Below are 15328 nucleotides of genomic sequence, written 5' to 3' on the forward strand. Positions count from 1 at the left end.
TCATATCTGAAACCCTCGGGAACCACTCATGTAAACACCCCTGCACTAGATGGATCAGTGCTCTGAGTCCATACATGGCAACTTCCTGAGTTCTTCATGCTAAGTGGGGATTTTGAGAGCATATGATGGGCAAGTGAGTAGATGTTTTGAGTCATGTTTGTATTGCTGTTATGGAATCAACCTCAACTATATATACAGGGAGACTTGAGGCACATGGACAGATCCACTGACAGAAGCAGGAGAGTTCTGGGACTCCACGTCTAGGACACAGGAGGAGAAGCCAAAATGAAAAGGTTCCTACTGATGGTTGTGCTCTGTGGAGCACTTTCCTGCGCTTTGCCGATAGTCCAAGAAATGGAACACATTTCAGAAAAGGACATGGAGTTTGCCACGGTAAGGGTTGAAGGTAATGTAAGGGAGAAATAGAATACAGCCAGCACATTGACTCAATAACCAATAACTCAAGACATTGGGGAACTGATATCCAGAGTGGACCTCCATGGGGACCTGGGGTAGAGAAATTAGGATCAAGCCCAAGGATGGAGGAATCTATCAATTTCAATTTTACTTGTTTCAAGTAGTTTAAATGTGAGATTGTTTTTCTATTCTGTTTATGAATAAATTGGTCAATTTGGAATGGACTTCTTTAAAAAATGAACTGAACATAATTCTCATCCCCCCAGCCCCTTTTGATCTCCAACCACCATAGGGTTGTTGGTTGGTTTATGGCAGGTTTCCCCAACTTGGAGCCCTCCTATGTTTTCTACTGCAACTCCTATCATCCCCAACCAGCACTGGTGTGATGGGAGTTGCACTGGGTGGGGGAAGTCTGGCTCAGGGTGAGTTAATCTCTGTTGGCTTCAGTTCCTGGATCTGTAAAATAGTGAAATTGGTGACTGTCCCTCCTGAAGGAGATGTAAAGATTATTGCTGCTGTTGCTGGCTATCATGGGTTTATTTTTATGTTAGTATCATATGATATTATGTTTCTTTGTATAATGAACCAGTTTGAATGCACCCTGTGGGCCAAAAAGGCAGAATAGAATAACTTTAAATAAATATTTTTCACATGTGAAAACTGAATGTAAAATTAATTCCAATCTAATCTCTTTTATCTGCTCATCAGAAATACATGGAAAAATATTATCCTGAATCAGAGTCAATAACACCTGACCTAAGAAGACGCAGAAGTACTGACCCTAGTGACAAACTGCAACAAATGCAGGAATTCTTTGGGCTGAAAGTGACCGGCAATCTAGATCCAAGCACTTTAGATGTAATGAGGAAGCCCAGGTGTGGGGTTCCTGAAACAGAAAAATTCAGCACCTTTGCCATGTCCCCTAAATGGGGAAAGAAAGACCTAACGTACAGGTAAGATTTCAATGCACTTTCTTGAATTTAAGATGCAATTTGGATATTTATTTGTACAACTCCCCTGGATCCTAACAAGAGCAGGACATTAGGTTGACCTTTCCTATCCCAATACTCATCTCCCAAAATTTTGGGCTCCGGTTCTCAATATTTCTGACCATCGGTCATGTTGTCTGGTACTGATGGGAATCAAACTCCAAAACATCTGGAGGGTACAGTGCTGAGGAAAACTGCTATAGTGGAAACACCTCCCAAAACGGAAGTAGGAAAAGAGAAGCAGGGGCACAGAGATGTAGGTGCAGATGAATCCCACTGTGGGGTACCCAGCGCTTCGATGCAGAAGTCAGACAGTGCCCCCCATTACATTTCTTAGCTAGATGCTAGAAGAAATGTTAAGAAACTTGAGGTTTTCCTTCTGGGGTGTTCTGCATACATCATGGGAAAGTGGGAGACCTAAGCTTCCTGGACATCATTTAGTAAACTACTTTGGAAGCCCTTCTTTTTCCATAGAGCAAGTGACCAGAATTAAAAGAGGGCAGGGCACCTGCAGCTTTAACTGTTGTGATGAAGAGGGAATTTCACCAGGTTCCCCATATATACAAATGACACCTGCTGAAATCCCCCTTTCAATACAACTGTTAAAGATACAGGAGCCCTGTCCTCCTTTTCATATGGTCACCCTATCACCAATGAGCTTCATGGCTGGGCAGGATCTGATCACATATCTTCCTGGATGAAGCCCAACACTTTGTCCAATAACTGTATTGCTTAAATTTTACCCAAGGATTTTAGGTTGGAAATCTCTTCCAGTTTTATCCAAAGCTGTATGTTACCTTTTACTTGAAATATTCATTTCATTTCATTTTCCTCTGTATTTTTCACAGTATTCAGAACTACACACCAGATATGCATCAGGCTGATGTAGATGATGCAATCGAGAGAGCTTGGAAAGTGTGGAGTGATGTGACTCCCTTGACCTTCTCCAGGGTTTATGGCGGCCCTGCAGATATAGAGATCTCTTTTGCTGCTAGATGTAAGTAAATCACAAGAAAACCTAAAACTGTTTAGATACACCCAAGGTCCTGGCTGGAAAATTTATATCTGTGTTCTTTAACTTTTTAAGCCCATGGTGACTATATTCCCTTTGACGGACCAGGCGGAGAACTGGCTCATGCTTATTCGCCTGCCTTTGGAGGAAATGCCCATTTTGATGAGGATGAAAACTGGAGTACAGATTTGCAAGGTATATCTTCCCAACTTGTTGTAGTAAATGGTTCTTAACTAAATTTCTTGAAACATATTGAGAGACAAGAATCATTCAGGTCCCATGGTATAATTTTTGTGTGTGGCTTATACAAAACAAACTTAGAATCATAGAATAGTAGAGTTGGAAGGGGCCTATAAGGCCATCGAGTCCAACCCCCTGCTCAATGCAGGAATCCACCTTAAAGCATCCCTGACAGATGGTTGTCCAGCTGCATCTTGAAGGCCTCTAGTGTGGGAGAGCCCACAACCTCCCTAAGTAGTTGGTCCCATTGTCATAGCGCTCTAACGGTCAGGAAGGTTTTCCTGATGTCCAGCTGGAATCTGGCTTCTTATAACTTGAGCCCGTTATTCCTTGTCCTGCACTCTGGGATGATCGAGAAGAGATCATGGCAGGATCTACACTACTGCTTTAAAGCGCTTTATAACAGTTTTGACAACTGTTGAGGCCCAGGACACACTGCATATACAGTTGTCAAAACTGTTATAAAGTGCTTTAAAGCAGTAGTGTAGATGACTTTCAGGACTTGGTGTTACGGTGCATTTGTGTACTGTAATATAAAGTTATTGCAAGGTCTTCAGTTATTGCTCTTATAATATCAATAGTATTGATAATAGGTGCCAAGCTTGCCATCATATGACCTGCCATGCTGAATGTAACTCACCCTTCATCCCTCATCATGGTGTGCTGCGTGCTACTATGCAGCTGAAGTGTGTGGATGCTGAGTGTGCAAAAACAGCAGAGTTTTGTGGCATCTCAAAGACTAGCCAATATATAGCTGGTTAGTCTTCAAGGTGATTCAGTATTCAAAGAAGTGCAAAATCTCTTGGACAGCGATGTTGTAATCTGCACATTAGTTCAGGAGGCGTGAATCAGCCCGTTTCCTATTGGAATTTCCTCAAGCACCCCTACAATTATGTTCTTTTTTACTATATTGCAGCAAAAGTAATTTCATAAGTGATCATGCCATTCCTGTTTCCTTTAGGAACCAACCTTTTCCTTGTCGCTGCCCATGAGTTTGGCCACTCTCTGGGTCTGGGACATTCCAGTGTTTGGGGGTCTCTAATGTTTCCAATGTACCATCCTTCGGACCCCAAATACTTCAGGCTTCATAGGGATGACATAGAAGGCATACAGTACCTTTATGGTAAGTGCAGATGCTCAGCTGAATGTGTGGATTCATGCCATTTAAAAGCATTGGGTTAAATTCAGGGTGAGGCATATGCAACTGGGCTGGTGGAAACAGAAATCTCCACCCACTCTTCCACTGCCTGATTTTCAGGGTCTTCCCCACCCCCAGACTGCCCTATTCAGTAGGGACCCTGATCCTCTGCATAGGATTGAGTTGTTTTGTTGTTTATTCGTTCAGTCGTTTCCGACTCTTCGTGACTTCATGGACCAGCCCACGCCAGAGCTTTCTGTCGGCTGTCGCCACCCCCAGCTTCCCCAAGGTCAAGTCTGTCACCTCCAGAAAATCATCCATCCATCTTGCCCTTGGTCGGCCCCTCTTCCTTTTGCCTTCCACTTTCCCTAGCATCAGCCTCTTCTCCAGGGTATCCTGTCTTCTCATTATGTGGCCAAAGTACTTCAGTTTTGCCTTTAATACCATTCCCTCAAGTGAGCAGTCTGGCTTTATTTCCTGTAGTATGGACTGGTTTGATCTTCTTGCAGTCCAAGGCACTCTCAGGATTTTCCTCCAACACCACAGTTCAAAAGCATCTATCTTCCTTCGCTCAGCTTTCCTTATGGTCCAGCTCTCGCAGCCATAGGTTACTACGGGGAATACCATTGCTTTAACTATGCGGACCTTTGTTGTCAGTGTGGTGTCTCTGCTCTTAACTATTTTATCAAGATTTGTCATTGCTCTCCTCCCAAGAAGTAAACGTCTTCTGATTTCCTGGCTGCAGTCTAGACCTGAGTTTATCCTGCCTCTCAATCCTATCTCCGCTCCAGCAAAGGAGATAGGATTGAGAGGCAGGATAAACTCAGGTCTAATCTACATCAAGCAGGATATTGCAGTATGGAAGTGTTATATAAAAGGCAGGAGCCACACTACTCCTTAGTAGTGGTATTGAAGCGCACTGGCAACTGTTGGGGCCCATTGACACATACCGGCTTTAGCTAGACCTAAGGTTCATCCCGGGGTCATCCCTGTGCATGTAAATGACACACACAGGGGATCCCGGGAGCAGGCAGGGACGACCCCAGGATGATACCGGGATAAACCTTAGGTCTAGCTAAGGCCACCGTTTACTGCTTTCATACCAATGTATCCTGCTTGGTGTGGCTCCTGCCTTTTATATACCACTTTCATAGTGCAATAAACTGCTTGGTGTAGATTAGGCCTTATTGTTAGCAAGAAAGTTTTTGAAAACAGAAGTTGCCAATGAATTGGTCTACTTTTTTTAATTCTATGAGATCAAGTTGTTTGCGGACGAATCTAGTAAATCTAATGCTTGAGCATAGGGATGTCCCCTGCGGGATTGTCCATTTTAAACACCTCATGCAGTTTGGCTTTTGTCTTTCTCAACAAGATATTCCAGATCCAACCCTGGCACTTCTACACACTTAATGGGGAATAATTAATGCGTATGAAATTGAAACTTGCTTAATGTTGTGTCAAGTTCATTGAGTTCATTGCTGTATCTCACTTCACCAGTGAAATCTGTTGCAATATCTGTGACCTGCATGTTTCCAAATGCTGACTGTCTTTTATCTCTCTTCAAGGACCCCCTGAAAATGACAGAGTTTCATCGGGAACCCCCACGCCGCCACCAAAAATTCCAACAGTAGCACCGTCCACAGACTCGTGTGACTCTCGTCTGGCTTTTGATGCTGTCACTACTCTCCGAGGGGAATCCTTGTTCTTTAAAGACAGGTAATGTAGGATCAGGCCCTTCACCCCATTCACTTCTAGCCATCTCCCTACCTGTGATTGAACTTGGGATCTTCTGCATGCAAACATGGGCTCTGCCACTGACCAATGGTCCTTCCTCAGTGAATATTCAAGTTGTTCTTCTCCTATCCTTCCCTGCAGTTTCTTCTGGCGAAAGAATTCCCCAAGTGCAGAGGCTGTAAAAACTCCGATTTCTGAATTCTGGCCAGCTTTGAGCAGTGGCGTAGATGCTGCCTATGAAGTTGAAGATGATGATACAGTATTTCTTTTCAAAGGTAAATATTCTAAGGCTCATACATTCCTGTTTAATGTGAACAAATGGAACGTTATGAATCTAAGGAGGATGGAAAGAAGGGAGGATGTCCTGTTCTTGAACAGAATGGGTCATTGGCAGGATTTAAGAAATATTACTCAAGAAAGCCTAGCCATTGAATTTCAGTATGTAGCACTGTTACACTGGAGGAAATTTCTGGGCTGTTTTTAATGGCTTCCCTATACACATTTTAAGAAATCCATTTCAGGAAAGGAATACAAGAAACATTTTTAAGTCTCGTAATACTATGTAGGGATGTGCTCCGCTTCTAATCGGACCAGCGAATTAGAAGCAGAGCGGGGGTCTTCGCCTGCCCTTAAAGCGGAGGCAAAGAGGATTGGGGGGCCGGTGGACCGTGGCAAAGAAGATCGAGGTAAAGGCGGATCCTTCACCTCGATCCGGAGCTCCGCCGGAAAGGTAAGTGGGGTTTACCGGGCCCTGCTGCTGTCGCTGTTGCCCATGTGGCGACAGCAGCAGAGCCCGGTAACCCCCCCTCCTCTCCCTTACCTGTGTCCGTCCGCAGTCCGTCGGCTTCTTCAATTGAGCCCACGGTTCAACCAGGAAGTCTGGGCCACGGCCCAGACTTCCTGGTTGAACCGCGGTCTCAATTGAAGAAGCCAACGGACCGCGGACGGACGCAGGTAAGGCCCCCCTCCCCCTTGGTCCCTTACCGGGCTCTGCCGCCGTTGCCACACGGGTGGCGATGGCGGCAGGGCCTGGTAACCCCCCCCCGCCCTCCTCTCCCGGCCTTACCTGGTGCCACTCCCCTCCACTGCGGAGCTCCGATTCGGAGCCGGAGCTCCGCGGCGAAGAGGAGCGGAGTATGGGCAGAGTGGCGCGGAGCGGAGCAGGCCGATCCAAAATTTTCAGATCGGCCCGCAGGGCGGAGCGGGGGGTCCGTGCACACCAAAAAATTATATGCCAAAAAAATATACAATTGGGTAAATAGGGGCTCAGTATTCTAGGCATGGATGAATCTGTCAATCCCATTTTCATTCAGCTTTACATTTGTTAGATCCTTGTTCATGTTCTCCTGTTTCTGTATCTGTTTGCAAATTTCTTGGAAGTCCACATGAAATATGTACATAGTTTGGTGCTCATTCCTCCTCATATATGCCTTTTTGTGCATATGTTTCCTTAATACACACATTTTCCCCAAGCAATTTATTTGCATTTTTGTTTGCTACTTTATACTAAAGTCTGCATATGATGCTATTTCCCCTAATATACACATTTTTCTCTGCATTTTTAAATTAGAGAACTGCATCTCAAAATTCAGCAAAGTACAACTGTGGCTTTAGCTAGACCTAAGGATTATCCCAGGCAAATGGAGGCATCGTCCCTGCCTGCTCCCGGGATCCACTGTGCGTCATTTGGATGGACAGGGATGATCCTGGGACAATCCCGGGATATAGGCCTGGTCTAGCCATGGCCTGTGTTTTGATTTGCATATTGGTTTGGAAATGTGAATTGTGTCCATTTGTATTACAACGAGTACTGAAGCCATTTCTTCCCCATCCATAAATATCAACCATAGGGCTTCTCTTCTGGCCCTCATCATAGCCCCAATCCCAAAACCCCTTCTAATGTGTGCATTACCAGCTTCCTTCTGCACAAACTGACTGACAAAGAGCTCTTTTACTTCAGAGGGAACTTCAACAGTGCAATAAACTCTCCCCTTATTGTGTGGTTCTTCCCCTCAGTCCAAAAGAGAGACAATGACAGGTTTAACACCCTTTTCCTCAGTTGTATCAGCAACAGAGGCCCAGGTCAGATCCCTCGCCTTATACATTTCAATGTCTTACATCAGCCAAGAAATGAACAAGTAGAAAGGAGCAGCTATATGGTAGCAGCTATATGGCAGAAATTCACACCAGTTAGAGTAGTATTAGAGTAATCAAGGAGTTAAAGAGCCCTCTGCTGGTGTAAGTCTTGTATAGAAGAGACTAATTGTTGCTCAGCTCAAAATATGCCCCAGCTAAAAGCCAGTTGAGACCAGAGACATCACTTTTTATTCATATTCAGCCTTTCTTTCTCCATGGTACTGAAGATTTCATATACAGGGCTCTCAGTTAGTCTTTCATCCAGGCAGTGACCAGACCCAGACTTGCTTAGCTTCACTAGAGTAGTGGCATCATGCGCCTTCAATGTGCAACTTAGTATACACATTGTACAACTTGATATCTTATTATTATATGTTGAGTGTAGTGTACAGGTAGGTTCATGTTGGGAGAGGCATTCCGTCAGGTATTGTGATCCTAAGCTGTGTAAGGCTTTATAGGTTAAATCCAGCACCTTGAACTGGGCTCGGAAACATACAGGCAGCCAATGCAAGCAGGCCAGAGTTCCCATTGCCTTAAGTTCCCATTGCCTTAACTTAAGCAGGATCCTCTTCTTTCAGGAACTCACGGATCCTATCCGTAATATACTCTGTAGGGAATGAAAAATATGGAAAACCCAGTGCATCTAGTAAGCATTTGTTTCATCTTCATGCAAGACTCAACCTTTTTTTTAATCTTTGGTTTAACAGGACGTAAGTATTGGGCTACTAAGGGAAATATCATACAGCCTGGTTTCCCGAAGAACATCCTCCACTTGGGATTCCCGGGAAATGTTAAGAAAGTTGATGGAGCTGCTTATGATGGATACTCAAAGAAAACATACTTTTTTTCAGGCAACAAGTACTGGAGGTAAGGGGAAATTAATTTTGAAAGCATATTGATCAATTCTTTTACTCCATTGCAAGTGAAATATAAAGATAATTACCACATTCTTCTTCCTGGGTTACCATACATCCCCAAATCAAGTATGGGTTTTGTCTTGACCTAATTTTCCTTGTCCTGTGCTCCTCCCCCTTGAAGTGAAAGGCTTTTTACATCCAGGGCTTTTTACATGTGCTGCTCACAACTGCCACAGAGCTGAAATAATCAGCCCTATAAAAAACCCTGTCACATCACTTTCAGCTCATATCTTTGCCCTGAGCCTCATGCTACAGTCCTGTACAAACTGACTTTGGAAGAAGCCCCATTGAACCCGCTGGAGATAGCCCCATTGAGAACAAACATTTTCGGGAGTAGGCTTCAGGGGAAAATAAAACCCTACCACCTTTACACAATGGCAGCATGACTTGGAGTCACCTATTTAAATAATAATAATAAGTATTAGTATTAGTATTAGTATTATTTTATATTTATATCCCACCTCTTCCTGCAAGGAACCCAAGGCGGTCTACATAATCCTCCTCCTGTCCACTTTATCCTCACAACAACAACCCTGTGAGATGGGTTGGGCTGAGAATCTGTGACTGGCCCAATGTCACCCATGGCCAAGTGGGGGACTAGTCTCCCGACTCCCAGTCCAACCCTTTAGCCACTACACCACACCAAATCCCCACACACATATTTCACATGTAAAAGGAGTAGATGCAGTTGTTTCTGGTGGTGGAAATAGCAGTGGTTACTATGCCAGTCAATTCAGACCTGCAGCTTCATGAATTTTCAACCCATTGATTTCTTTAGATATGATGAAGCCAAGAATTCCATGGAGGAAGGTTATCCAAGGAAGATAACAGCTGACTTCCATGGAATTGGCCCCAAAGTGGACGCTGCTTTTCTAGATTATGGTAAGGAGAAGAATTTAATTGTATTGGTATTCGTATTACATCGGTATGACTGTATGGTTGTAATCGCTAGGTAGTTGAAGTATTTGACAACATCCATAAAGAGTATGTAGCTCATTACTGTCCATGTCAGGATTTAGGAAGCATTAAATATTACTCATGGAATCCAGTTTGTGAGATGGGGGAAGATGTTACAAATTCAAGAATGATACCATTAACCTGGGCATCGAGGAGAGAAAAAGCTATGCACAGCAGCTTGCATGTCCCAAACTCCTAGATAACTGTCTGCACCATTTGCTCAACCCCAAGGTTTGCAGATGTACTACAAATCACCAAGAACCATTTTGGTATTTAAATACTTCTTTGACCAGACCTCTGTGCCTATTTTTCACAAGCTGTTGCACTAATGCAAGACCCAGTCATTCCACCAGTTTTGCAGTAGTGTATCACTTGAGAAAAATGTCCGGTTAGTATATTTTATACATTTCGTATAAACCCATTTTAATGCTGATGTGTCCTGGTGATACAGGCAAAGGTACATTAAAAATGGTGGAGGTGGGGAGAGATAAAAGATGACAATGTACCTGTTAGATTCACAGTCTTTCTCATTCTCATTATTCTCTTAGGACGTTTCTATCTGTTCAATGGCTCAAATCAGTATGAGTTTGACTACAGAACCAAAAGATTTCTTGCAATAAAGAAGAGCAACAGCTGGTTCAACTGCCAGTGATGTGGAACTAAAAAGACAGAGAAAGTATCTGAGAATAACAGAATCCCTGTTTCACTGTGCATCAAGCACCTACTATTGTACTGATTATTGGTATTACTCAGTCTGTCCTGTGTTTTTTGAGCCACAGAAAATACTGCAGTATTTATTCGTTTTTCATTTATTTATTTTTTATTTTTATTACATTTATATACCGCCCCCCAGCCGAAGCTCTCTGGGCGGTTTACAACAATTAAAAATAGTAAACATTTCATGAGAGGATTGGATATATATTTAATATAAATTATATTTAATATAAATTATTTCTTTAAATTATTTCTTAACATGTATGTTGCTAATCAATAAACTGGTTTATCTTTCTATATAAGGTGGTATTGGTTTATTTCTTTGTTTGCAAGTGGAGAAGGAAGCCTGGAATAAAGACACAGACTCCAGAGATTGGGATAAACTAGAGCCTCTTTATTTAAACAAGGGAACTTCCCTGGATCTGCATGTGAAAGTGCAGGAATCTATTAGATCCTTTCTTCAGGCACCTAGCCTGCCATTATGAGTGAGCCACTCTTCAAAGCCAGGAGTTGGGTAATCCCGTCCCCTCTCTTATGTGACACTTCGAAAGTGTGCAAAAGCCACAGGTCAACCTAAGCCAGTAATACTTAATCAGTGCTCCATAAAACATTTTGAAAATTTGCTTTTTAAATTCCCTGTAACATATCATTCTGTGATTAAAATATTTTTATACTGTCTTTGTAAAAACAATTTTAAATGTCAAACTTTAAAAAAAGGAGGAACAGAACAACTCAGAGAGTGGAGTCAGTGATTAGCTCCCTATTAACAACCACAAAATGCTAAGCAAAACAAATACATTCTCACTGCCGACCGAAAAGCAAGCTATGAGGGTGCAAGACTAAGGTTACAATGGTAAACTGCCTCTATCCATGGAAGTTCCATTTTGCAGTCACTTCTCACTAGCACCTTTTAGCTTGTTTCAACTTCTGGTTTATCAATGAGAAACTAATCTTAAAATTTGTCATTATACCTCTGGTTCATTAACCATGTCAGTAGCAATATGAAGAAAGGCCAGAACGGATGCCCATTATCACAATGCTGGACAAGGATCTTTCCTTCCAAATACCTCCTGAATTTACACTGCCTCAGTGTGCAAGGAACAGAAATCTTAACATGAAGAAAACTGAGTAGAAGATAACTCAGGCCTTAGCTAGACCTAAGGTTTATCCCGGGGTCGTCCCGGGGTCGTCCCTGCCTGCTCCCGGGATATCCTGTGTGTCATTTACATGAACAGGGATGACCCCGGGACAATCCCTGGATAAACCTTAGGTCTAGCTAAGGCCTCAGAGGTGATCAGTTCCCTATGTCCTATCATACAGCACTATCCTATGATAACTCAGAAATAATTTTCCCACTGGAGCACCCCCACTTAGGGCCTGAAAACCCAGAGATTTCCAGGGAAAACTGGCAAGTTGGTCACCCTAGGGTTGGAAACTTGCCTCTAGAAGAAGGATATCAATGGCTACTAGTCCTGATGGCTAAGTGTAACCTCCAGTATCAGAAACAGCAAGCCTATATACACCAGTTGCTGGTTGACAGCTGGTTGGCGACTGTGTGAATGAACAGAGTGCTGGACTAGATGGACCCTTGGTCTGATCCAGCATGGAAATTCTTATGTATATGAAACACACGCACGCACGCGCACACAGAATAATGAATCATGCATTCGAAGAAGTGGACTCTGCTCCATGAAAGCTTATGCCACAATAACTTTGGCCACAGCTAGACCTAAGGTTTATCCCGGGATTATCCAGGGTTCACCCCTGCCTGAGCGCTGGATCCCCTGTGTGTCACCTAGATGAACAGGTTTGACCCCTGGACGATCCAGGGATAAACCTTAGAGCTAGCTATGGCCTTTGTTAGCCTTTCAGGTACCATAGAATTCTTTGTGATTTTTCATAGTAAACTTTTTATGTCAAGGCCCTTACTTCAAGGCATAAAATATACAAGATTGGAATATCTTTCTGGTAAAGGGACCACTACACAAATAAGTAGCATGACTGGAAATTTATGCCTCCCCTTGAAGCACCTATGGGCATGTCTCCACCAGTCTTTTTCCGGGGGATCATCCCTGGACTGTCCCTGTGGATCCACATTAGTGGTTCCCAAAGTGGGCGGTACTGCCCCCTTGGGGGGCCATGGGATTACATAGGGGGGCATTAAGAGGCAAGAGGGCAGCAGGGGCAAACTAAGAGGCAAAGGGGTGGCAGGGGGGCACTCGAGGTGGTCTTTTCCGAGAAGCACCTCTCCAGAAGGTCTTAAAACTCAGGGACATTTTTATGGGAGAAGGTAGTTTGGTCCCAAGCCATATAGGAGAAGAATCCACACATGTGTTAATACTGTTTAAGAAGAGTCCTTTTAACGGTGAATTGAAAATGTTTAATTGAATAAACTAAAAAAATGTAATTGGATTTTGAATAAATATTCAATTAATTGTTACTGTTTTGAATGTTATTGTTATTATCTTCCTTAGTGGGTCATTGAAAACCGCTATTCTGAATAATTATTTTTATAGGGTAGGGTAGGGGGCACTGGGCATGAGTTTGTGGAACCAAGGGGGCGGTGACCTGAAAAAGTTTGGGAACCACTGATCCACATGATGCACAGGGATCCCAGGAGCAAGTAGGAATGATCCCTCCTTTTCCCTGGGATATCTGCAGACACTTTCCTCCTGGTTTTTCTTGGTCCCTGGACAATCCCAAGGACTGCGGGTGGTGTAGGCGCCCATCCCAGCTTTTTCCCTCCTCTTTGAGTGTAGCGGGGGTCAGCAGAGGGAAGGAGCCAGGCTGGGGAGAGTCCAGGGACATTGGAGTGGGGGGGGGAGCAAGGTCGGGGCTTTTTTTAAAAAAAAAACTTATTTTTTACTGGAGCGCAAGTGCACTCCAGCTTCTTTCTATTTTTTAATAGACAGGAGCAATGGGTGTGATGTCCCTCTTCCCTTCCGGGACATTGCACTTCCATGTAGACACCCTGTAGATACCCTGGGACAATCCTGGAAAAAGGTAAATCCGGGATGTCCCCCTCCCTCCCTCTACACCCTATGGTGTAAACATGCCCTATGAAACAATGTCATGCTCACAGAAATCATGATGGAATACAAATATGTTTGTATTTGGCTGCCAGTCCAGGTCCGGGCCCAATTCAAAGTGCTGGTATTGACATTCAAAGCCCTAAATGGTTTGGGGCCAGGTTATCTGAAGGAACGCCTCCTCCCATATGTACCTACCCGGACCTTAAGATCATCTACAGGGGCCCTTCTCCGTTAGCCCCTGCCAAAGGAAGTGAGGCAGGTGGCTACTAGGAGGAGGGCTTTCTCCGCTGTGGCACCCCGGTTGTGGAATCAGCTCCCCAGAGAGGTCCGCCTGGCGCCTACACTGTACTGCTTTCGTCGCCAGCTGAAGACCTTTTTATTCACTCAGTATTTTAACACTTAATTTTAACTTAAATTTAAATTTTACTGTTTTAACTCTGTATTTTAATCTTATAATCAACTTTGCTGTGTGGTTTTATCCTGGTTGTGCTTTTTATACTGTATTTTGTATTTGTTGGATGTTTTTTGTGGTTTTAATTTTTGTGAACCGCCCAGAGAGCTTCGGCTATTGGGCGGTATAAAAATGTAATAAATAAATAAAATAAATAAATAAAAATGTTATTAAAACTTTTTTATGTTTGTTTTCTACACAGGAAAAGTGAGATTTGACATTCAAAAGACAGGAAAGTAACTTCAGGTTCAGAAGATTGCATATGATTTATAAATAACTGAATCTCCCACAAAGGGACAATTGTATATAATATACAGTATATAATATACTGTATAATAAAAACCATCCCTTCGCTCCAGTTTTTCAATTTGTTATATGCCTAGCAGTTGTGTGCCATGTGCATCAGTTTTTGTTTGATATTTTCAACTGCTGCCTCCTGTATTGGGTTATTGTCATGAAAATGACACATTTCTACTAAACCACATTTCGCAAGCTGTTTCCCCATAATATAATGCATATTTGGATACTATTTTGACAAAGATACAGATTTTAATTGCATTTCAGCCCTAATATTGTACTTTCGGCACATTTTCTGATTGGAGGATTGCATCACAATATTCACAGTAGTATGACTATCAAATAATAACTTTGTTTCACTCGAGCATTGTTTTGAGAAGTCTAACATTGGTAGGTTTGCATGGAGAATTGCATCACAACATTCAGAATGGTAAAAATACTAAAAATAACTTTCTTTTTATCACTGTATTGTTTCAAGAAGTCTAAAATTGTTAGGTTTGCGTTAAAGTAAAAATAAAATAAATAATAAACAAGGAAATAGTAATATATAATAAAAATGTAAACTGAACAAATTTCTCCCTCTTCCCTTCTCATACAGTGAGAACACTTCTCTCAAAGAACAAATTTACCTGTCTTTAAAGAAGAATTCCCCCCCTCAGAGACTGGTGATGGCATCGAAAGGTCAAGTGAGCATCCCACAGTCCTTTTGTCGGCCCTTCTGGTGGGATGTCTGGTGATGACAGGGGAGTTGATGATTCATCATCATTGTAATCAAAATCATAATCTCTGAAATTAATATTTGAAGGAAAAAGAAATACAACTTGAGGCAGAGCCATAACAGGGTTCCAGTCTTCATAAGAACACAAGAAAAGCAGTGCTGGATCAGACCAAGGGTCCTTTGGTTCACCTATTGGCCAACCTACTTTTAACCAGGAACCCATGAGCACAAGATGGGTGAAATAGCAGCCTCTTGCCTATTTCCCCCAGCAGCAGATTTTAATTGCAATTTTCTCTAATATAGTAGTTTCGGTACATGTTTTGATTGGATGATTGCACCACAAAATTCAGAATCGTATAAAGATCAAAGAAGAACTTTGTTGATGCATTGTTCAGAACAATGCTGATGCATTGTTCTGAAAAAAAATCTAAAATTGGTAGATTTGCATTAAAATACAAATACATTAAATAAACAAACAAGGAAATAATAATAAATAATAAAAATGTAATCTGGTTACAGCCTCTGATACTGGAGGTAGCACATAACCATCAGGACTAGTAGGCATTGATAGCCTCC

At 42.6% G+C, this 15328-nt stretch overlaps 1 protein-coding gene across 1 annotated transcript; it reads left to right on the top strand.

The window, feature by feature from the left end:
* The first annotated feature begins 279 nt into the window (after positions 1 to 279).
* Positions 280 to 10192, top strand: LOC134399745 (stromelysin-1-like). Its single transcript, XM_063127837.1, has 10 exons — positions 280 to 393; positions 1126 to 1370; positions 2255 to 2403; positions 2494 to 2613; positions 3620 to 3781; positions 5362 to 5512; positions 5672 to 5805; positions 8374 to 8533; positions 9362 to 9465; positions 10089 to 10192. The coding sequence occupies exons 1-10, from the start codon at positions 286 to 288 to the stop codon at positions 10190 to 10192; spliced, it is 1437 nt and encodes a 478-aa protein (XP_062983907.1). The 5' UTR covers positions 280 to 285.
* Positions 10193 to 15328: the final 5136 nt, after the last annotated feature.

The sequence above is a fragment of the Elgaria multicarinata genome, chromosome 5 (assembly GCF_023053635.1).
Source record: "Elgaria multicarinata webbii isolate HBS135686 ecotype San Diego chromosome 5, rElgMul1.1.pri, whole genome shotgun sequence".
In the NCBI taxonomy this organism is placed as follows: domain Eukaryota; kingdom Metazoa; phylum Chordata; class Lepidosauria; order Squamata; family Anguidae; genus Elgaria; species Elgaria multicarinata.

Coding starts and splice junctions, on each gene's coding strand:
- LOC134399745 (XM_063127837.1), top strand. CDS start 286: ATGAAAAGGTTCCTACTGATGGTTGTGCTCTGTGGAGCACTTTCCTGC. Junction 1,371..2,254: donor AAGAAAGACCTAACGTACAG/GTAAGATTTCAA, acceptor TATTTTTCACAG/TATTCAGAACTACACACCAG. Junction 3,782..5,361: donor AGGCATACAGTACCTTTATG/GTAAGTGCAGAT, acceptor TCTCTCTTCAAG/GACCCCCTGAAAATGACAGA.